Raw genomic sequence first — 24,167 nt, forward strand, 5'->3', positions numbered from 1 at the left:
AGGGCAGTCAGGTCTGGAGAGAACCAAGGGCTATATCTGTTCCTGGTTCAAAATTTCTTGAATGGGGCATGCTTATATAAGATGGTGAGGAAGGCATTTAAAAAAATTACCAGGCATCCTCTACTGACGGGATGAGGTCAATATCCTTCCAGGATACCCGGGCCAGGTCGATTAGAAAGGCCTGCTCGCTGAAGTGTTTCAGTGAGCGTTTGACAGTGATGAGTGGAGGTCGTTTGACCGCTGACCCATTACGGATGCAGGCAATGAGGCAGTGATCGCTGAGATCTTGGTTGAAAACAGCAGAGGTGTATTTAGAGGGCAAGTTGGTTAGGATGATATCTATGAGGGTGCCCGTGTTTATGGCTTTGGGGTGGTACCTGGTAGGTTCATTGATTATTTGTGTGAGATTGAGGGCATCAAGCTTAGATTGTAGGATGGCTGGGGTGTTAGCATGTCCCAGTTTAGGTCACCTAGCAGCACGAGCTCTGAAGATAGATGGGGGGCAATCAGTTCACATATGGTGTCCAGAGCACAGCTGGGGGCAGAGGGTGGTCTATAGCAGGCGGCAACGGTGAGAGACTTGTTTTTAGAGAGGTGGATTTTTAAAAGTAGAAGTTCAAATTGTTTGGGTACTGACCTGGATAGTAGGACAGATCTCTGCGGTAGATTGCAACACCGCCACCTTTGGCCATTCTATCTTGTCTGAAAATGTTGTAGTTAGGGATGGAGATTTCAGAGTTTTTGGTGGTCGTCCTAAGCCAGGATTCAGACATGGCTAGGACATACTGTTTAGCAGAGTGTGCTAAAGCAGTGAATAAAACAAACTTAGGGAGGAGGCTTCTAATGTTAACATACATGAAACCAAGGCTATTACGGTTACAGAAGTCATCAAAAGAGAGCGCCTGGGGAATAGGAGTGGAGCTAGGCACTGCAGGGCCTGGATTCACCTCTACATCACCAGAGGAACAGAGGAGGAGTAGGATAAGGGTACAGCTAAAAGCTATGAGAATTGGTCGTCTAGGACGTCCGGAACAGAGCGTAAAAGGAGCAGGTTTCTGGGGGCGATAAAATAGCTTCAAGGTATAATGTACAGACAAAGGTATGGTAGGATGTGAATACAGTGGAGGTAAACCTAGGCATTGACTGATGATGAGAGAGATATTGTCTCTAGAAACCTAATTGAATCTAGGTGATGTCATCGCATGTGTGGGTGGTGGAACTGAAAGGTTGGATAAGGTATAATGAGCAGGGCTAGAGGCTCTACAGTGAAATAAGCCAATAAACACTAACCAGAACAGCAATGGACAAGGCATATTCACATTAAGGAGAGGCATGCTTAGCCGAGTGATCATAAGGGTCCAGTGAGTAGTGAGGTTGGTTGGGGTCACGGCGATTCAGACAGCTAGCCGGGCCATGGGTAGCAAGCTGGCAGAAGATGGAGGTTTGTTTTTAGCCACCTCGTGCTTTTCCGTCGGTAGATTAGTGGGGTTCCGTGTGGTAGAGGGGATCAATCCAATTGGCAAAATAGTTATAGTTATAGTGGCCCAAGAAAATTGTCCGATAGACCTATTCAGATAGCAGCCGATAAGACAGCTAACGATTAGCGGGCCGCAGATGGGCGTTCAGGTTACGTCGCGACGGAGGGGCCAGTTGGATACCTCTCTCTGGCAGATAATGTCGGTAGTCCAGTCGTGAAGGCCCGGTGGGGCTCCGCATCGGCAGTAAAACGGGTCCGGATAGGTGATTGTAGCCCAGGAGTAGCTGATGGAACTCTTCAGCTGGCTAGCTCCGGAATAATTGATGTTTGGTCCAGGACCGACGTTAGCCAATAGTCACTCGGATAGCAGCTAGCTAGCTGCAAGATCCAGGTGTAAATGTCCAGAGCTTGCGGTAGAAATCCGGGGAGATGGAGAGAAAATAGGTCCGGTATGCTCTGGTCTGAGTCGCGTTGTACAAACCTGGCAATAGCTTTTCGAGCTAATGCTGATGACCGCCAACCGTGGTTAGCTGAATAATAGCGTTAATTCTGGCTAACTTTTGGCTAGCTTCTGTTGTGGATTTCAGATTTGAGGTGAAAAATACTTTTTTTAAATTGGTGAGGCGGGTTGCAGGAGAGTGTTTTGAAGTTGAGTTTTTAGAAAAAAATATATAAAAAGATATGCAAAGAAAATATGTAAATATATATATTGCCAGCAGCATACCACCCTGCATACCACTGCTGGCTTGCTTCTGAAGCTAAGCAGGGTTGGTCCTGGTCAGTCCCTGGATGGGAGACCAGATGCTGCTGGAAGTGGTGTTGGAGGGCCAGTAGGAGGCACTCTTTCCTCTGGTCTAAACAAAGATCCCAATACCCCAGGGCAGTGATTGGGGACACTGCTCTGTGTAGGGTGCCGTCTTTTGGATGGGACGTTAAATGGGTGTCCTGACTCTCTGAGGTCATTAAAGATCCCATGGCACTTGTCGTAAGAGTAGGGGTGTTAACCCCGGTGTCCTGGCTAAATTCCCAATCTGTCCCTCAACCATCACGGTCACCTAATAATCCCCAGTTTACAATTGGCTCATTCATCCCCCTCCTCTCCCCTGTAACTATTCCCCAGGTCGTTGCTGCAAATGAGAATGTGTTCTCAGTCAACTTACCTGGTAAAATAACAAATAAATAAAATAAAATATATACAAAGGACGAGGACGAGGACAAAGGACGTCTGACTGCTATGCCATCTTGGAATCTATCATCATCATAATGCAATAATGGCCCCTGACAGCTGAAAATGTAATGTGTTTGGAATGAGGTGTTGGTTTCCGGGAGTCCCTTTCCAGCGTCCACATGAGAGACTATCAAATTCTTGCAGGCAGTGAAAATAACGGAAGATAGGAATCCATCATGTTAGCATTAGAAGTCTAAAAGGCTTGAGTGGAATCAAGACAACCTGACTCTGGACGGTATTGCTGACAACACACTAAGGCAACTGAATCCTGAGTAGCTCAACTTATGTCCTCCCTGTGTACATCCTCATAGTGACAGTGAAAAGGAACCGACTGCGAGACCTGACTTCAAATAGTATTTCAAATCATAGAAGTATGTTTGCCGTGCTTGACTGAGCTTGTCTGGTGCAATGGAACCAATGGAATAGTCCCAAAAGTGCAGACCCCACCCCCATCTGCACCCCAGGCAGGCTCAAGCCAAATACTATCTTGTATGAAGTGTTTTGTCTCTGATTTAAATACAATGGATTAAACTGACAGTGATATATTACAGAATCCATTTGGAATGATGAGGGAGTGGGTAATCCGAACCACTGCCATGACACCACATACACATCTAATTCAAACTCCTCCATGTTTATGTAGCGATTAAACCTCTCTGCTGTTTTAGTACCTTGGGGATTGAATAAGCTAGAATTACCACCCTCACCAGGCCCACTGTGGTCCAGCCTGCCACATAAACATTTGTAGAGCATATTGACAACCATGTCAGCCGCAGCATTATGTTAGCACCAGGAAGCAAGAGAATAACCACTTTAAGACATGCAAAGGAAGCTCGAGCTCATTTACTATTGACTGACTGATGAGAGGTTCCCTACACCTGAGAAGGGCAGTATATCTTCTGGAGAGGAACTTGGCACCGCTTGTGGTATTTTGTATTAAGTACCTGTTGAAAGACAGGGATATACTGCACACAACTCACTCCCAGATATTTAGCCACGGGCCATAGTTTTAGCTTATCTATCACTTGCTTTCTCTACCTTCTAATAAAACAGGTGACAGCAAACCTTCATTTCACATTATTTGTAGAAAACACTAAATGAAAAATGGCCATTCTGTTTAAACCTATAGGCTTGAGCGGAATAAGGATATGCTCAGACGTAACACACCCATTGCTGTTTTGGGTCTTGATCAGCAATTTGTAGCAAAGTGTGTAGGAGAGACCAGATGTTCTCTCTCCATCTGGATCTACTGTCCAGAGAGAGAGAGAGAGAGAGAACATGCAGCTAATCTAAATCTGCAGGTTACCAAGAGTTAAGGACCCTCAAACAAAGGAAAGGCTATATGAAAGGAACTCCTTTGATTGTTTCCATTGAACCAGGTTTTTCACAAGGTTTTACATGTTTGATGTTCCTAAAGAGGAGGTACGTTTTGACAAAATGCTTTGACAAAGTCGATATAGAAATGTTGGTATTTCAAACCAAAAAGTCAATATTGGCCAGTGAGCAGTGTTGCAACATCAACGTCAGAAATGTTGTGATTTGAAAGCTACAACCAATTCAATTCAATTGAGATCAAAAGGACTACTACGTATGTCATTAAACAGCATAGACATAATCATCCCCTAAGCATCTATAACTTGGAAAATAATATATCTCAATAGTTATAATTTTGTTATGATCTTTCTTTGGAGCCGTTCTTTTCAAACCCTCAATAAATCAAAGAATAGTACAGTGTGTGGCACGTGTATACTTTAAAGACTGGCAATGGTGGATGGGGTGTTTTGGCTGGATTCGAAGTCCGCTGTTACATTACATCATCGTTCTCTCATCATGTGAAATCCAATACCTTGTCAAACATAAGATCAGGTCGCCAGTATGACTGTATAGTGTTTCATATATTTTGAACTCAAAGTCTTTTATCCAACGTCGTCACTTTGAAAACAAACATATGAATAGCATGAGAACACCCATTACAAAACTGTTTTACTGCCCCTTGGGAATATGATTGACCACATATTTTCTCCACTTAAAACCACAATGTTGACATATTTAAGAGGACGTTCACTACACTGTGAACGTCCTCTTAAATATGTCAACATTGTGGTTTTAAGTGGAGAAAATATGTACTATTATGTACTATTACTATTATGTGCATAGTGTATGATCATAACCTTATACCGTATAAAAAAAGATTCAGTGTTGTAAAAATCACTTTTATTCCTTTACACAGAAATCAGAAGTGATACTTAGTTTTTGCATACAGTGATCAAATGCAGGTGTTATCATTGCACCATTATACCACAGAACTCGGTTTCAAATAGTATATCTCTTCAGATACTTTGAGTGTTTGACTGAGCCTACCTGGAGCACCAGATAGGTAGTGTTGCACTTTTGGGACAATCGCACCAATCGAGCACAACTAAAGTATATGAAAGATTTAAAATACTATTTGGACCCAGGTCTGCAGAACACCATATGTGTTCAGTGTGATTCAGTGGACAGAGAGACAGAGAGAACGGGGTGAACCAGTGGGCAGAGACAGTTCACTGCACATCCCTCAGCCTACTTCATTAAGCCCCCACAGGCACATACATTGTTGAAATCACTCCGAGATTGAAAACAGCATCGAAGATCTCATTACTTTCATCCTAGCAAATTGCTTCCATTCTGCCTGGCTGACTGTCTGTAAAACTATCCTCCCCCAAACAGAGATTCCCTCTGAGTGGCCCAGTGAATGCGGAGGAGGGTAGAGAAATCACTCTACTGTAAACTCGTTAAGCAAACACAGCAAATTAAGATTAAACCCACACTGTCTACCTCTGCTGTGATTCACCGATAATAACCGAGCACATCAACAGGCCTTTATAGGGCTGAAACATCTCTCTCTCCCTCCCCCTCTCTCTCGCTCTGTATGTTTTACAAAGCCATCAACCAGAGTCAGTTTGAGATACCTTGTGTGTACTCATTATTGAAAAAGATGTGTGTCTGTTAGTGTGTGTCTGTGAGTGGAGAGTTTTTTTTTTTTTAAACGAGGACATGCTACAGCGAAGCATCACAGAGGGCAGTTGAAATAATCAGCTGGTAGATTCCTGCCATCCATTGGTTCCATCCCCTTAAGATAACAAAAGGCGATCTTTGTTATGTGAAGGCAAGCAACCGTTGAAATTGGGCAAAGTTTTGCAGGCAAGTGAAACTCTCATTGTTCACGTCTTTAGCATGGCCACATCAAATGGCAGTACTCACATGATTGTAGTCATCCTCAACTTTTGTAGCCAAAGGTAGCAACTCCTATAACTGCCAGTTCATTTGAGCAGAATACACTAATCTATATCAAGACCATCCTCAAAATTATCTGCATCCCAAATGGCACCCTATTCCATATGTAGTGCACTACTTTTTTATGCAAAAGGAATCTGGTCAAAAGTAGTGCACTTTACTGTGTAGGGAACAGGGTGCCATTTGGAATGCAAAAAACGTCTTTCTAAGGTCCATGAACAAATCCTATTTATTTCAGAGCTAAATGAAAGGCATAGGAAGTGTCAGAGACATGTGAGATGACTACTTAGAAGTCAACTTATTATACGTTAATGGTGTGTGTCTTCTTACATGTTATCGTCTCTGAACTAAGGAGTGGAAAGGTCCATAGCAGTGATGACCAGTTCAAACTTGTATAAGAATACAGTAACGTCTGTTGAGTGAAAATGCTTCCTGTTTGTATAGGCCTTTGCATGCTCAGTGATGTAATTGTGCACATAGGCTGTCTGATCCCTCTTTATAAAATCGTAATGTTCCATCTGGTTTAAATCATATCAGTTGCAACAGTTTTGGCATAACATTTTTTTTCTTCTGTTTTGCTTCGTTGATGTTGTGGATTTGAATGGATACTGTAGATACATGTCATGGGAATCATCAGCAAGTACACCTTTTACTGACAGATTGGTTGGAACAATAAAGGGGAGATATTGCACAACATAACCACAGACCCTGGCACTCCCAGGTGGAAAGGTCAATGTCTTGTTTCTTCTTCTTCATTCTAATTGGTTTGGAGGCGGACAGTGGAAACTGGGGAAATAAGTTACTGTCACGACTTCTACCGAAGTCGTTGCCTCTCCTTGTTCGGTCGACGTCACCGGTCTTCTAGCCATCATCGATCCATTTTTCATTTTCCATTGGTTTTATCTTGTCTTCCCACACACCTGTTTTCAATCCCATCCATTACCTGTTGTGTATTTAACCCTCTGTTTCCCCTCATGTCTTTGTCAGAGATTGTTTGTTGTCAGTGCAGTGTTTATTTTGTATAGGTGCGCGACGGGTCTTCGTACCCATATTTGTTTATTATTCATTTTCTTATGAGTGTTATGGAGCATATTTCTTGGACATTTATTAAAAGACTCCATTTTACACTCCGTTTGACTCTCCTGCGCCTGACTTCCCTGCCACCTATACACACGTCTCTGACAGTTACTTTCACACACAATGGCTCTGTTACAATTGTTCTTGACTAATCAGAAATTATCCATCTTCTTTATTGTTACCCGTTTGGAAAGAATGCCTATCAAAAATCTATTCATCATGTCACTTATATATCATGTGAGTGATCTCTGTGGCATGTTGAATTCCTTTCCAAAGCAACATCTGGTCCTTGGTAGGTATTCAGCCTTTATGCAATCTCAGACATGTCTTTTCTAACAATAGTATGTACAGTATATAGTCAAGTTATCGTTACTCATTGTGTATTTATTCTACCTGTTTTTATTTTTTCTATTATTTTTCTATTTTTCTCTCTGCATTGTTGGGAAGGGCCTGTAAGTAAGCATGGCGCTGTTAGTCTACACCTGTTGTTTACCAAGCACGTGACGAATAACATTTGATTTGATTTACTCCTCAATTACTATTGGTTTAGACTTCTAAGGTATCATACACATTCTGGTAGACTTTGTGAAAGTAGCCGTCACCTTTCAACCAACCTGAAAAGGAGAATAAGAGCTCCTTCAGATAGATAGTCACCAGGAAAAAATACAGTAAACCAATGTTTCAACTCAATTAAATATCAACCAAAAATGGACATTGGTTATAGTTTTGTATGTTACGTCAGGGTATAGTCCGATTATTCAGATGAGAAGGTCACCATGGAGATGTGAGCGAGCCAGTGACCTCACCACTTGTAGCCCACTGCTTTTCATTACGCCCTGGTGTTGCTTTGCCTTCTAGAGTTCCCAACACTGCAGTTTAGCCCTGCCCTTATTTTGATGTGCACCATACGTTTTCACCATAGCAACCTAAATCTACTTTAACCCTGGAAAATCCCTATTTATGTCCTTGTTTAAAAAAAAAATATCCAGAGGAATAAGAAGGCAATGTGAGACTGTTCTTTCTCCCTAATACTGAGCTGTAGGTTTTCTCTGTGGTGTTGAAACTACTCCGGGGGAACTTACAGTGGCAAAGGAGTATTGTAATTGTGAACGTACGTATCCACATAAATAGTGGAGTTGAACAGGTGCTTTTTATAGTGGGGAGTGAATGTGTGTGTGGAGGGGGTGAGTGTGAAAGAGCTAGACTGGTTCCTCATTCCTGCGATTCAAAAAAACAACAAACTGGCTGCCCCTGCACTTGTTTCGGTAAACAGCTGATAAATGGCTATACAGTATATCATTAATTTAAAAGTCCAAAAATGGATGTGGCAAGTGAACAATGCTGTTTTAAGCAAAAAAGTTGTGGAATTTATTAGAGACACTGTACATTTTCAGAATAACAGCTAACCTCTTAAAGCTAACCTCTTAAAGCTAACCTCTTAACCTTGAAGGTCCGGCAGCTTTTCTTTTGGATGTATGCCCACTGATGCTGGCTCAACGTACAATGCAGAAATATTCAGCTCAGTTCAACTCAGGACAGGCTTTTTGGTGACGTGACATGTATTTAGCCAGAGACAATGTTGAATGATGGCTGTCATTTTGACTGTAGTGCCGTAATTACGAGAGCAAAGCTGTGCTGCACAATTTATATATTTTTTGGGAGAGTCCCAAGATTTCTGGGGACCTAATTTAGCCCAGCTGGGTGTTGTTTACGGGCCCTGTCAGGACATTTGATGAACACAGCAATATGCCTGCCAGTTGTATTTCCGCTTCTGTCATGAGCTTTTCAAATCACATGTCAGGCTTTGGTTTGCGTGGGTACATTATTACAGTAGCATTAAGTACAAGCATATTAAAGGAGAAGTTACCTTTATTTGTACCAAATCTCTATTTTGATGTCAGTAACATGTTATAGAAGAGTCCAGACAATTGTTTTGCGATCTCACTTGTTTTTGTCACGGCCATCGTAGGGAGGAGACCAAGGCGCAGCGTGGTATGCGTACATTCTCTTTAATATAAGAATGTGATACTAAACAAAACAACAAAACGAACCGTGAAGCTATACAAAGAGTGCTGAACAGGCAACTACATATAGACAAGAACCCACAAAACCAAAAGGGAAAATGGCAACCTAAATATGATCCCCAATCAGAGACAACGATAAACAGCTGCCTCTGATTGGGAACCAATTCAGGCCACCATAGACCTACATATACCTAGACATGCCAAAACCCCTAGATATACAAAAACCCCTAGACAATACAAAAACAAGCATACCCACCCTCGTCACACTCTGACCTAACCAAATAATAAAGAAAACATAGATAACTAAGGTCAGGGCGTGACAGTACACCCCCCCCCCCCCCAAAGGTGCGGACTCCCGACCGCAAACCTGAACTTATAGGGGAGGGTCCGGGTGGGCATCTACCCTCGGTGGCGGCTCTGGTTCTGGACGCCGCCCCCCATCTTTACACTGATCCCTCCGCCTTTGTAGATCCGGACCGTGGATCATTGCCGGAGGCTCTGGACCGGAGACCGTCGCTGGAGACCCCGGACTGGGGACCGTCGTTGGAGGTTCCGGACTGTGGCCCGTCGTTGGAGGTTCCAGGCTGTGAAACGTCGCCGGAGGTTCCGGACTGTGAAACGTCGCCGGAAGCTCCGGACTGGGTACTGTCGCCGGAAGCTCTGGACTGGGTACTGTCGCCGGAAGCTCTGGACTGGGTACTGTCGCCGGAAGCTCTGGACTATGGAAGCGCACTGGAAGCCTGATACGTGGTGCCGGAACTGGTGGTACCGGGCTGAGGACACGCACCTCAGGGCGAGAGCAGGGAAGAGGCACAGGACGTACTGGGCTGTGGAAGCGCACTGGAGGCCTGATGCGTGGTGCCGGAACTGTTGGTACCGGGCTGAGGACACGCACCTCAGGGCGAGTGCGGGGAGGAGGAACAGGACGTACTGGACTCTGGAGGCGCACTGTAGGCCTGGTGCGTGGTGCCGGCACTGGTGGTACCGGGCTAGGGACACGCACCTCAGGGCGAGTGCGGAGAGGAGGCACAGGACGTACTGGACTGTGGAGGCGCACTGGAGATCTGCAGTGTAGAGCTGGCACAATGCGTCCTGGCTGGATGCTCACTTGAGCCCGGCAAATACGGGGCGCTAACACAGGACGCAGAGCCGGCGCAGGATATCCTGGTCCAAGGAGGTATACTGGAGACCAGGAGCGCTGAGCCGGCACCATCCGTCCTGGCTGGATGGCCATTCTAGCCCGGCAACTGCGAGGAGCTGGAATAGAGCGCACCGGGCTAAGAATGCGAACTGGAGACACCGTGCGCATCTCTGCATAACACAGTGCCTGACCAGTTGCACGCTCCCCATGGTAAGCACGAGGAGTTGGCTCATGTCTCCAACCTGACTCAGCCAATCTCCTCGTGTGCCCCCCCAAAATAATTATTGGGGCTGCCTCTCGTGCTTGCCTTGTTTGTATTTCTCCTCATAATGTCGCCGTTCCGCTTTTGCTGCCTCAATTTCCTCCTTCGGAATGCGATATTCCCCAGCCTGCGTCCAGGGTCCTGCTCCATCCAGTATCTCCTCCCAGGTCCATTTCCCCATTAAACGCTGCTCCTCCTTTTCACGCTGCTTGGTCCTTTTATGGTGGGTTCTTCTGTCATGGCCGTCGTAGGGAGGAGACCAAGGCGCAGCGTGGTATGCGTACATTCTCTTTATTATAAGAATGAACACTAAACAAAACTAACAAAACGAACCGTGAAGCTATACAAAGAGTGCTGAACAGGCAACTACATATAGACAAGAACCCACGAAACCAAAAGGAAAAATGGCAACCTAAATATGATCCCCAATCAGAGACAACAATAAACAGCTGCCTCTGATTGGGAACCAATTCAGGCCACCATAGACCTACATATACCTAGACATGCCAAAACCCCTAGATATACAAAAAACCCTAGACAATACAAAAACAAGCATACCCACCCTCGTCACATCCTGACCTAACCAAAATAATAAAGAAAACATAGATAACTAAGGTCAGGGCGTGACAATTTTTGAGAAACCCCACCAATTATATACTTCCTCATGCTCGTTCAGCAGTTATAGAGGCAGAGATAAAACATGAACAAAGGCTGCAAAAACACCCAAATACATGCTTTTTGGAAATGGGAATTCTCTGAGTATAGTGACGCAGGTCTTTAGATGTTGTACACATACAATTGTGTCATTCCGAACTTTATTCCCAACACTATATTCCATTTTGTGTGACTCTAGCGATACGTCTCTGTGTAGCTCAAGATACTTTTCCGTGTGCGCATGAGCGGGCCACATGGAGAAGCAGCGCAGCAGGAGGAAAACGCTTGAATCCCACAAAATGGAATATAACGTTGTGGTAATGTTTGGAATGACACAATGTCATTGTTTCTCGTGGTACACCATCTGTTAGCTAATGAACTTCATAACAAGATCACTGCAGGGGTAAGGCAGCACAAATAAACTGCTGAGAGACGTCTCAAGTACGCACACTCAGTTCTGCATACTCAAGTGTCATCCAAAGAATTATTGATTCTCTGAATGTTTTAACCACACAGTCTTTGATTCATACAAAGTGGTCCTCCATTTTGGCTCCACGTTCACCCAAGTCAAGATGTGGATCTGATGACACAGGCGCCAGTGAGATGAGCTGCAGTTGTTTATGTCTCTTTTGAACTCGGCACATTCTGTATCTCGCCCAGGGGCTTATGGTATTAAAGTAAACAAATAAATAAATCACTGAACACATTAACCTCACCACCACCGACTCTGGCAACTCTTGATCGCCACATAATCTCCAGAAATGGGATCTTTGCACCACAAGTGATCAGAATTTCACTAAGTCCCATTTTAGATGTGTGGAGCATAGCACACTTGGCTTATCTGCATGTCAGTGAAGATGTAAACACGAGTTCTCTCTCTCTCTTTCTCTCTCTCTCTCTGTCACTCTTTCCCTGTCTCTCTCGCTCGCTCTCTCTCTCTCTCTCTCTTTCTTTCCAATGGAGTCCATGGAGTATTTTCTCATGAATGTGGCCTGTGGTCCATCCCAACCTCCATTTGTCACGAGTAACAACTTGTCTGGAGCCCCTGATAAACGGGGGCCGACAGTACGGAAAACATCTCACACTGTTAAGGGGTAATCCTTCAGTAATCCTTCCTTTATGTGTTTCTTTTAGCCTGGGATTTCTACCACTGTGTTTTAGCTTATTGCCTTCGCTAGTCTCCTTACCCAAACAAATTGAGTCCGTTTGAATCCCACGTGCCCGTGATCGAGGCATGGCTTCCATACAAAAGAGCACCAACAGAAGCTGCATGTGTACACAGAATGCACACAGTCATTTCTAAGACCTCTGGGGCTGTTTTTCATGCTCAGCTTTCGAACGACACAGTGGTCCGACCATTGGAATTCCATTGGTTTTCGGTGGACTGGTTAGTTGTCTTGAAGGTTTAGGTCGGAGGCAGTGTCGGTGGCTATAGTTTGACTTGTGAGGCCTAGTGCAAGGACAAATTTAGAAAATGCGGTACACTTTACATTAAGTTGCCCCTATTACTATGCAACTACACATTCATAACTGTAGTAGCAACATAGTAGTTAAATAGGTACTACCATGTAATTACGTGGTAATAAGGTAGTAGCGCTCTCAGTTAATGTGAATCTTTGTCAAATCCATTAAAGAAAAGTCAAGCTGAAAAATGTTCTTCTGTCTCCTTATTTTTCCTGGTCAGCCTGTTGTCTGCAAACATTGTTAAATTGGAACTGCAAAGTAATATAAATGGCACTTCACTTTACAGTAAGTTGCTTGATCCTGGGAAAGTACATTGTAAATTCTTGTATATCACTTGTAACATTGTAATTACAGAGCTGATTGTTAAATTGTAAGTAAAATGTAACTAAAAGGGTTATTACCATTGCTCTCCTGTCTCCTAATTCATCCTGGTTAGCCTATTGTCTGCAAAGGTTGTTACATTGCAACTAGATAGTGATTATAAGGGTTATACCCTGCTGGGTTTCATGTTTCATTAAGTTGCTTGCTTCTTGGTAGGTACATGATAATTACATGTATTTCCTATGTAACCACATTGTTCTTACACTTGATTTGGCATAGCATTTGAGCCTGGTCATAACATAGAAATAAAGAAATTGAAAATGACTGGTAGTTAATGACTTCTTACAATTGTTCTTACCAGGTCGTAGCCTATTTATCAACCCTGGTATTACATGTGGATTCGATGGGAGTGGCACCTTGTAGTTACATGTAACAAGGTCAGATTTTGGTTTGAGTTATTAACATGGTAATTCACAGGTGACTTTCAAACGTGTAATTACAAAACATTAGCTACATAGTGGAAGAAGAAAATGCGTAATAACATCAGTAATTACACATATGGAATAACCTTCAGCAAGTGGATGTGTAATTGTGACTTGTTTCAGGAAACTAGGCATATGTCGCGCGTCACTACTTCACAGGAGAGGCATTTGAACGTAAATAAATGTCAAAGATCAAAACACGTTTTTTAGCAGAAATGTCTTTTGGAACATATGAACTTTCATGTGCCTTAGTAACAAACTTGTATGCCATCTGTAAATATGAATAAAATTGTTAAATTACAAGCCTAGTTGGTTTAGCTACGGAAAAAGACAGGAACCTTCCCGCTAGCCATGATTGGCTGAGATAATGGGTGGGCTGGACATGCCGAGAGATGAGTTCGGATTGGTCTGCCATGTAGCATGCTTCTGTCTATAACATGAGCTGGTCAGTATGTGTTGGTAATCCTTTCTAATGCAGATTTTTTTTAAAGATATCACGTAGTATCACGTAGTAGAACTGCACTTTCTTGAGGACAGAGTTTTGAAATCAGTGGAATGCCTGATGGAATTACAGTATGATAGCTAAGAAGATTGAGACAATTCTGGCGTTTGATTGCAAATATGCAGAAGGAGTCGAAAAGAGAACACATAGAAGGCTGTTGTATAAAACACCTGTCTCTGGATTACATCTTCAAACTAAGGGCAATAATGGCATCCGTGACAGAGAGGGAGAAGCGTCCATCCATGTATATGGGTAAGAGATTCTAGCCTAGCTAGCTAGCGTTAGCTGGCTGACTTGCTAGCTAACGTTACGTTTATGATCTGTGTAGTAATATTATTTGTATCTCAGAGCCATTTGCATTGCTAGTTATAGCCTAATGTTAGCTGCCTGGTTGGTTAGCTACCTGCAGATTCATGTAACATTGTGAGTTGAGATTATGGTTCATTGTTTAGCTAGCTAGCTAGCTGGCTACATGTCTAAACAAAAGACTCCACTATTCAAGTAACCATTTCCCTACACCTTCTGTATCCTGTTCATGTGACAAATACACTTAGATTTTATTTGATATAGTATGTGTTTACCAGAGACAGTAATGTGAAGAACATGACCTGCACCAAAGTCAAATTAGGATATAACATTAGGCCAATGAGACAGTGTCCAAGTTCTAAAATTCTTCTGTAGAATACCCTGCTTTTTTCTGTAATTGGCTCGCCATTATTCCCTTGTAAATAATGACTGTGTTGTGAGTTTATGTTCCTATAATAATGAACACAAATGAGCTAAAGTGAAGACGTTGTCAGCTATATGATATGGTCATTATTTGAACTGGCTAGCCAGCTAACTTAACATTAGCTAGCTGGCTAACAAGCTAGAAACTAACCAAAACATTGTTTAGAAAGTTGCTTTTAGTTGCCTGGTTTTCTAGATTAACATATACTAAATTCATTTTAAACGGGTGGGTTTGTTGGTGTTAAAATACACTAGCTATGCTATTTTGGACCACCAGGCTGCTGATGTCATGCAGCCTGTAGTTTTTGTGTTTATACTTTTTCATAACGACAATGACAAGTTTGATGTCGGACGACAATAGAATGTTCATGATGTCACTGCAACAACTGTTGATTGACGTAGTATAAACCAGCCTTTAGTCTTGAAACATTTCGTTGTTTAGTACATGGCCTCAAATGTGAATCCTTAAAGAGATGGGTGGGGCTACGGCTTAAGAGGGTGTGAACAATGCTGAATGGGTGAAAACAAAGAAGTGCTCTCCAGTAGATTTATCAAAACATTCAAGGGTATTTTTTCAAAAGTGAGGTTACAAGTTTATCAACTTTCAAAGCAGAATTACTTTCCCATTGTTCCTCAACTGTAGTGTATGATATACCATTTTCTAGCTATGAGTCTTTACTTTTATCCAATGTAAAAAACACTACACCTATGAGCTGAAATGACCTCTCTTGAAACTAAAATACATTCTTAGATTTGCTAATCTGTCTGTTGTGCATGGCCTTCTAAATGCATTTAATTCTGCAACGCTGGTCATATTGATTTCCAAGGTTATCTAATTGGCTCAGCCATTGTAAAGGCCAACTTAATAAGGGCTCAATGGTTCCAAAGGACCGGAAAATATTAACCCTTTGAGGTTGTTTGCCACATCAGAAGAGAGTGAAGGGGCACACAGCCATCCACTTAGAGAAAAGGGGGAAATGAGTGGGGGAAGTCTTTTCTGCTACTTGTTGTGTCCGTGTGTCATCCATTGCACCGTTATGTCAAGCGCATAATGGGACTTCCAGACAGAAATTATCCTCACACATTATGTGGTAGTACTGGGGTTAATACCCTTTCAGCTGAACTCAAAAGACGGATTTGTGTGGACTGAAAGAAATAATACATAAAAAAACTAAACTGGTGGCATGTTTAGATAAGTCTTTCCTTTTTCTCAACCTGTGCAACAAGCACCAAAAACATCCCAATACATCAAACTTACTTCAACAGGTTTCTGTGGAGGATGGAAAAGGTAATTTCTTTGAGCGTCACTTGAGCGCCACTTGTTTTGAGTTACTATTAATATTTGAAAGCAAAGAAACAGTTTATGCAAAGCTCGGTGACTGTGGCCTGCTACTCACCATGTCATTCTGGGTAGGGGAGATTTTATTAGTTCAACTTTTATTGAAATGGAAACAATTAGCCGACCACCGTGGCTAAACCTTGACATTTAAACACACATGAAGGAGGAAAATGGACAAGAGCCAGGAGAGATCTGAGACCAGTTTATTTTGTATGTGGCGTGATATAAAGTGTGTATATTTTTCTTACAGGCTCATTTTCCTCTATAGAACTTGTTTAAGTATTCCACAAATTCCTACTTTGATAACGTCATAAAAGATCACAGAGCTGGCCAGTTTGGGTGATGGAAACAAGAGGGCAATACTTCATAGGAATTACTCTCTTACCAACTGAGATGGAAATACATGCAAACTATACCATATATTTGTGTATTTTTCACATGTACGGGCGAGAAGACCTTTTGCAATTCTACAACCAGCCTTTCTATCCGTTTTTCAGTAACAAACTGTGATGTGGTAGTAATAATTAAACAAATAGTTTAGTGATTTTACATATTCAAATATGGATTGCAGTCACTCCTTGTCCATAGACTGCATTCAATGTAAAGAAACAAATATCTAAATATGCAAAATCGCATATTTCTCCCCGGCCATCAACGTACCATCAATGCCCCGTCCACTCAAGCTACACTGCCTTTCCATCCCACGGCCTCAACTCCCTTTCCATCCCACGGCCTCAACTCCCTTTCCATCCCACGGCCTCAACTCCCTTTCCATCCCACGGCCTCAACTCCCTTTCCATCCCACGGCCTCAACTCCCTTTCCATCATCTGGAACCAACTACTAGAGACTTTTCAATCTCCATCAAATACTTTTGGTTTTTGCACAATACATGCCTCTGACTTTTTTGTGATATCCCTGTCACGTTTTTAAAATGTATGTATGTGTATGTGTTTTTTAAACTGGCAAATAAAGTCTGTTTTTAAAAAAAGACATCAAGTGAAGCCGTGGATAGGGTTTCTGTATTGTCACGGCTAGGGGGAGTTGTAAGTGTTGATGTGTTAGCCAGGAGCAGAACTAGCCATTGAATAATGACAACCAACTGCATATGATAACATGTAATTGTGAAAGTTACTCGGTCAGTGTTTTTGGGTAACGAGAGTGGTCAGGACCCGTCGTCGGAAGTGCTCTCAAAATACCCAATGAATGTGGGAGACTGCCGAGCTCTCACCAACAATAGACGTGGATTACCCGGCATGATGTAGTGGGTCTGTGACTGTTGTTCCAGGGAAGCCAGAACACTTGAATCAGCAAATTCCAGTGACTGAATGAGGTGGATGTGTTGGAGATAGGCTGTGGTGATGTGCCTCTTTGGCTGCATCATCACTTGGGGATCTAGACTGAAAAGCAAACAGTTTGCGCCTCATCATGTTTATCTTTGGCATTCTAAACAGTTTAGTTAAAGGGATAGTTCAGTGATTTTATGTATGTAGATATGTGTTTCCTTAGTGGCGCAGTGGTGTAAGGCACTGCATCGCAGGTCGGAGTCCAGGCTCTGTAGCAGCCGGCCGTGACTGGGAGACCCATGGGGCGGCGCACAATTGGCCCAGTGTCGTTCGGGTTAGGGGAGGGTTTGGCCGGCAAGGATGTCCTTGTCCCATCGCGCACTAGCGACTCCTGTGGCGGGCTGGGCGCAGTGCACGCTGACACGGTCACCAGGTGCAAGGTGTTTCCTCCAACACATTGGTGCGACTGGCTTCCGGGTTAAGTGGGCATTGTGTCAAGAAGCAGTACGGCTTGGTTGGGTTGTGTTTTGGAGGACGCACGACTCTTGACCTTCGCCTCTCCCGAGTCCGTACGGGAGTTGCAGCAATGAGACAAGACTGTAACTACCAATTGGATACCACAAAATTGGGGTTGAAAAACGGGTTAAAAAATAATAATAATAAAAAAACAAAAAATATATGTATTTCCTTGTCCATAGACTGCTTTCAAGGTAGGGAAACAAATATCTAAATGTGTAAAATTACTGAACTATCCCTTACAGATTGTGGTCTTATGAGTATGTGTTATTACAGTTAAAGAGCCTAGCCAACGACTTCCACACATCTGTCAACTTTTTGGCAAATCTAAGACAGTAGCTAGCCAGCAAACACACAACTACCACACAACATTGTTTCAATGCTGATTCAAAGTTGCGAGCCTCAACATTCCATTACCACTTTATAACGACCAAATTGGACAACTTTTGAGTTGGTCATTGGCTGCTACTGCTCCCTACTGTATGGGGAAATCCTCGGACTACTTGTCTCCACATCATTGACATTAAACACATGTGACCAAAACACAAAGAACTCAATATTCACGTGTTATTTATTTGTGCACAGATGAATGTATACATAGTATACAAATGAAGCTGACGAAAGAACAAGTATTTTGCTGTACATGATGCAAAAGAAAATGAAATAGCTCCAATTCCAAAGATGACAGGAACCATCTAAAAGATGGAGACAAGACTGAACCAAGACTGTCAAAATAGACAACAGAAATGTATCATGGGAGTGGGTTCTCTCTGCTAGGTAGGTACCCTTATTTACAGTGGGTCTGAATGGAATGTAGAGCAAAACAAAATGCCTTTTGTCACTTTCCTATGAATTGCAATAAAACAATTATTATTGCATATTAATGTCAATAACACAGGCTTTATTAGAAAAGTCAGTAGAGAGGACAGAGTATCAGAAATTTCATCACTAATGATGTGACATGGTCTTGTAAAGTTCCTATTATAATTTACCAGCATTGCATTGAAATAGCTGAACTGAACACACTGTAACTAATAGTATTTAATGGAAACTCAAATTCTCAAATGACCATGCAAAAGGGGAAAAGGAAGAATAGCAGTATCCGCTCTACTGCTGGAGGTAAGAAAGCAATGCTATGTCAAGTTCATGTAGTGAATCTGAGATTTGTCTCTTGCAGCACTAAGGGTTTCCTCTAATTCAGTATCCTCATCACTTTGGCGAAAACATGAATAAAATCTGAGCTTTGTGAAATGTGCACTGTTCAAGACACAACATTAAGAGGAAAATGATGCATTGCACAATACAAGTACATTGTTTCTTGAAACTAATCATTAGTTATACAGTACACACAGTACGTTTGATGTTTATATATATGGTTTGTTTCTCTCAAAATATTTTATTTTTTGGCCAATTTTAAAGCTTTATTGTATCACCGAATTGATTAAAATCGATTCCTAATTGGTTTGATAATTGCCTATTGCTGGTAATCTTTTCAAGTGTATAGGATATTTCATTAAGAAGTTTTCATTATCATCATATGAGAAATATTACTATTACTGTTTAATCATGGAAACTGATAAAGGTATATTTTAGGGTTTTTAACAAGACCTTTTCAAATTGTTTTAGATTGTTTTTTATATTGAACTTATGTCAATGTACCTAATACATTAACAATTAACAATATGAATAATACAATTCCATTGTAAATACAAACATATAATTTGAAACTAGTGCATGGACGAAACAGGTCTTATATTTTGCAGATACAGTACTGCACTTCCCATTTCATTAAGATTATTACTGAAAAAATGGGGATGGTGAACTTCAGATGTCAGTAAATCAAGATAACAAACATCCTGCTCCAATGATAATCCAGTGACTGATTTGAAGTTGATTGAGTCTCTTGTGTCATATACAGTAAATAGTCTATAGACCTATATAGACTGTACCTAGACCAGCACTGTGTGTGCGTGCATGTGTGTTTTACTCTTTGTCTCACTAGAGGTAGACTGGCTGTGGCTGTGTCAAAAATCGTTGTTGCCTACTGCCAACTAAAATAATAAGCTATGTACTAACCGTACTGCATACTATTTAGAACATACTGTTTAGTAAAAATGTATGCAGTAATGAACAAATATCAACATACTAGGCTCATCCATACCGAGAGGGTGTCATCTAATGCATAGCTGGGTTGTCCCCCGCCTTTCGTTTATTTTGGTACAGCCGTTCCCCTTTTCTGATTATCAGCTGTTGTCAAACTCACATGGATCTAATAAACACAAGAATCTTCTTCAATAGTGTGCAGCGAGTTCATATTATATCAAAAGCCGAAAGAAGTATGGCATCCTGGCATTAAAAACACTCAATATTTGAAATTTCACATACAATAAAACGTTATATTTTCGCTTACTCAAAAACCCTACTACTTAGGACACAAGTAAGAGTATTTGGACACAGCCAGTAACTCCAAATCAACTGAAATGGTCCCACAGTTTGTACCTCTACCACTTTCTTTCCCTTAGCTCTTTCAAATACCATTTTGTCATCACAGTCCTCCACAACAATGCCATGCACTATGGGAGTCCGTCAGAACCTTAAAGGACAGCGAATGGGTTTTCTTTTCAAGAGCATCACTGGAACAACACAAAGAGTCAGCAGACATAGAACTTCTCTAACACGGCTGCACTGTGCAGAAATCTAGTTCCTGTGGCTTCTTCATACCAGCGCAGTGCTCTCTGGGTAGGTGCATGCCAGTCTGAGTGGTGCAACGCAGCGGCCGCCGTTTGAAGCCCCTCCCGCATGTCTTGGAGCACGACGACCACTGGCCTATGTCCCACATTGGACAGGGGTCCCCACATACCCTGGTGGCAGCCGGCCTCTGTAAGCTGTCACAGTCCGTGGCTGTTTTGCCCTCTGGGTCTGTACACTGAACCCGTCTACTCTGGAGCCCGTTCCCACAGGTCACGGTGCACTCTTCCCATGCCCCCGTCGACCACATGTTCGGGGGCATGGACTTGTGCGACGGCCCCTTCAGCTCCACCTTGTTGCTGTCCATCAGGACGCTGTTCTGCGAGTGGCTCCTCCCCACTTTCTTCAAGATCTTCTCCTCCTTGTGGTGCTCCCGAGCCAGGTAGAAGGAGTATCGGACCCGGGGCGGGGTCATCTTCCCCACCGAGAGAACCTCCACGGTCAGGGCTTCCTGGAGAGGCCTGGTGGCCTGGAGGATCTCCACAGCACTAGTGGTGCCGCTGTAGCGCAGCAGGCTGCCCTTCACAATGATGTCCCGCTCCACCGCTGACACCACGTAGTTCCCGTTCAGAAGGTATTTGCCGTGTCGGTTCTTCACCGCTAGGTAGTTGTCGTCGTTAACCATGGCCCTGTAGCCACGCTGTCGGATGTCGATGTTGGACGCTCCCACAGGCAACATCACCACAAAGTTGTAGCCATGTCTGAAAAAATGATGGTGATATAAAGTATGGTGACAAAGTCTGGTGACACAAATTATGATGACATAAAGTATGATGACAAAAGTATGGTGACACAAAGTATGATGAAAAAAGTATGATGACATAAAGTATGGTGCATAAAGTATGATGACATAAAGTATGGTACATAAAGTATGGTGACATAAAGTATGGTGCATAAAGTATGATGATATAAAGTATGGTGACAAAGTATGATGACATAAAGTATGGTACATAAAGTATGATGACATAAAGTATGGTGACAAAGTATGATGACATAAAGTATGGTACATAAAGTATGATGACATAAAGTATGGTACATAAAGTATGATGACAAAAGTATGGTGACACAAAGTATGATGAAAAAAGTATGATGACATAAAGTATGGTGCATAAAGTATGATGACAAAGTATGATGACATAAAGTATGATGACATAAAGTATGGTACATAAAGTATGATGACATAAAGTATGGTGACAAAGTATGATGACATAAAGTATGGTACATAAAGTATGGTACATAAAGTATGATGACATAAAGTATGGTACATAAAGTATGGTGCATAAAGTATGATGACATAAAGTATGATGACATAAAGTATGATGACATAAAGCAGAAGATTCTTGTATACATTGAGAACAGCATACTGTGTGCTGGTCACTTACATGGGTTTGGTGAACAATCCGGACACTTTCTTGCAGCTTTTGTTGTCCCCTCCACACACACCACACTTGTCATACTTCTTATTGGAGCTGAGCTTGCCGTCGCAGCCCGCCTTGATACATTTCCCTTGGACACACACTGCAGAGGTGTCGGGAGAACAGGGTGTTCCATCAACAACCTGTAGGTGTGAGTAGATTTTGAGAAATATATTAGTGAGAGGAAGCGGGCTTGTGTGTGTGTGTGTGCGTGTGCTTGTGTGAGGGTGTGCGTGCGTGTGTGAGTGTGTGTGTGAGTGTGCGTGCAGGGCTTGACATGAACTTGTCCTTCGGAAAATATTTTTTACTTGTCCGAAAGCTAAAGTCAAAAAATGGTCTGTAACCCAATGCGCCAAAAAGGTAACTGGAAATAGTGTTGTGTGATGCATGGAACAACTTTACAAAATAGAATGTAGCATTATCATTATTATGCCTATTAGCACACAGAAAATCAGACAAAAATGTAGGCTACCCTCTGCCTACTGGCTTCTTTGCAGATTCAAGACTGTCTCAAAATACAACATTGCCCCTTTAAAGGCCCAATGCAGCCCTTTTATAGCAATATCAAATCATTTCTGCGTAACAATTAAGGACCTTACTGTAACAGATTTCTACTAAAATGGGCAAAAGTCTCTTTTTAGCAATTTGCTAGGACTGTTTGGGAGTGGTCTGAGTGGGGATGGGAAAACTGAATACCAGCTGTTATTGGCAGGGAGGTTTGGAACTCTCTTTGTTATTGGTCTATTAACCAATTTATTGCATGGTGATGTCACCATGGAAAGCCGAAACTCCCGCCAATGCAAACCTGCTGATTAGATTGTATTTTCAACCAGCAACTATCAGGAAATAACACTGAGCAATTATTTTCACACTTTTACAGTGTTTGCTTTATATCAGCTGATAAAACTATGTAAAACAAATAATGTTGACTGCACTGGGCCTTTAAGTCTCTTCTCAAGGATGATTGCAACATTAGGGTTACAATTACAACAAAATACTTTTTATGTCTTTAATAAAATTATTTCCTATTTCAAAGAATCAGGTGGCAAATGGCTAAAGTAGGTTACTTCAAAGCAAGGTAACTAACTAAGACATGTTTACATTCAGGTTTCAGGGGATATCTATTAACAGCATGGGAGATTGTCAATTCTATGAATATATTTTAAAGCCAATGTTGACTAGAGGGGAATCCCAGCTTTCCAACAGTGTCAGATTTCTCTTTTCAGCTCCCAATACTCAGCGCTGGAGAGACAGTTTTACAACCGGAGTACAAAGCATTGGTTTATTAAGGCACCCATTCATCAACTGTATGCCGGCCATTTGCAGTGTGCCAGTAGAAGGTTTTAAGGGACATTGGACTTGCCAATGACATTAATACATGCTAATAGCTAAATAGTTAACTGTTGACATAACTAGCCAGGCTACACGATATGTGTTGAATTAGCTATCTAATTAGCCTGTAGTCTATCATTTTTTTATAGGCTAGGGCCTATAGGCTAGGGCCTCTCACTGGCACACGTGCACATGCATACACCATCACTTTTCCAGGACTTCCATGACCGTACAAACTCTGTTGCTGACCAAAAATGTGTCATAACTGTGCAAATAACTCACTAATTAGTAAGGAATATCAATATGTGCAGACACAGCTACACTCGGCTCTGCGCCTTGATCTCAAAAGCTTGCAACCGGGAATGTTTGAAGGACCGCTCCTGTCAATGCAATACAATCCTACTTGATGCGCTCTGCAGAAATTGGGAGAACAGCAATACTTCGCATCCAGAGGACAATGATCCAATTCTGATTGGAGTAATTGTTAGATATTGTGATTTTTGAACTGACTCAAATCTATATTATTATTGCCCAACTTTTTTTACTTGTCCCGGAAAAGCGTTAATGTTGAGCTCTGGTGTGTGTGCGTGCATGTGTACATGCGTGCGCATGTGAGAGAGAGAGAGTTAGAGAGAGAGAGAGAGAGAGAGAGAGAGAGAGCGAGAGAGAGGAAACAGAGAGAGATTCCATTCTAAAAGACCACAAATGGATCCACACTTTCTATCCAGCAACTATCTGGACCATCTAAGGACAGCACAGCAAACAAGCAATACAAATATCAGTGCTCAAAGGGAAAGAGAGGTCTGGTATGTATTGATATAAAAGCTTGTTTCACTGCTTGGTTGGTTGGCTGTGTAAATACTTGCCGACATACAACAGCTGTAAACGACTCTCTC

General features: G+C 42.3%; 1 protein-coding gene across 1 annotated transcript in view; it reads right to left on the reverse strand.

Moving 5' to 3' along the window:
• Positions 1–18,329: 18,329 nt before the first annotated feature.
• The window catches only part of LOC139548574 (A disintegrin and metalloproteinase with thrombospondin motifs 15-like), a 30,952-nt gene continuing 25,114 nt past the window's right edge, over positions 18,330–24,167 (reverse strand). The window contains exons 7-8 of the mRNA XM_071358325.1: positions 21,907–22,082; positions 18,330–21,225 (exon numbers count right to left, since the gene is read on the reverse strand). Of these exons, the coding sequence (XP_071214426.1) occupies positions 20,448–21,225; positions 21,907–22,082 (954 nt within the window). The 3' untranslated portion in view covers positions 18,330–20,447. The remainder of the gene's footprint in view (positions 21,226–21,906; positions 22,083–24,167) is intronic.

Source organism: Salvelinus alpinus, chromosome 21 (assembly GCF_045679555.1).
Source record: "Salvelinus alpinus chromosome 21, SLU_Salpinus.1, whole genome shotgun sequence".
In the NCBI taxonomy this organism is placed as follows: Eukaryota; Metazoa; Chordata; class Actinopteri; order Salmoniformes; family Salmonidae; genus Salvelinus; species Salvelinus alpinus.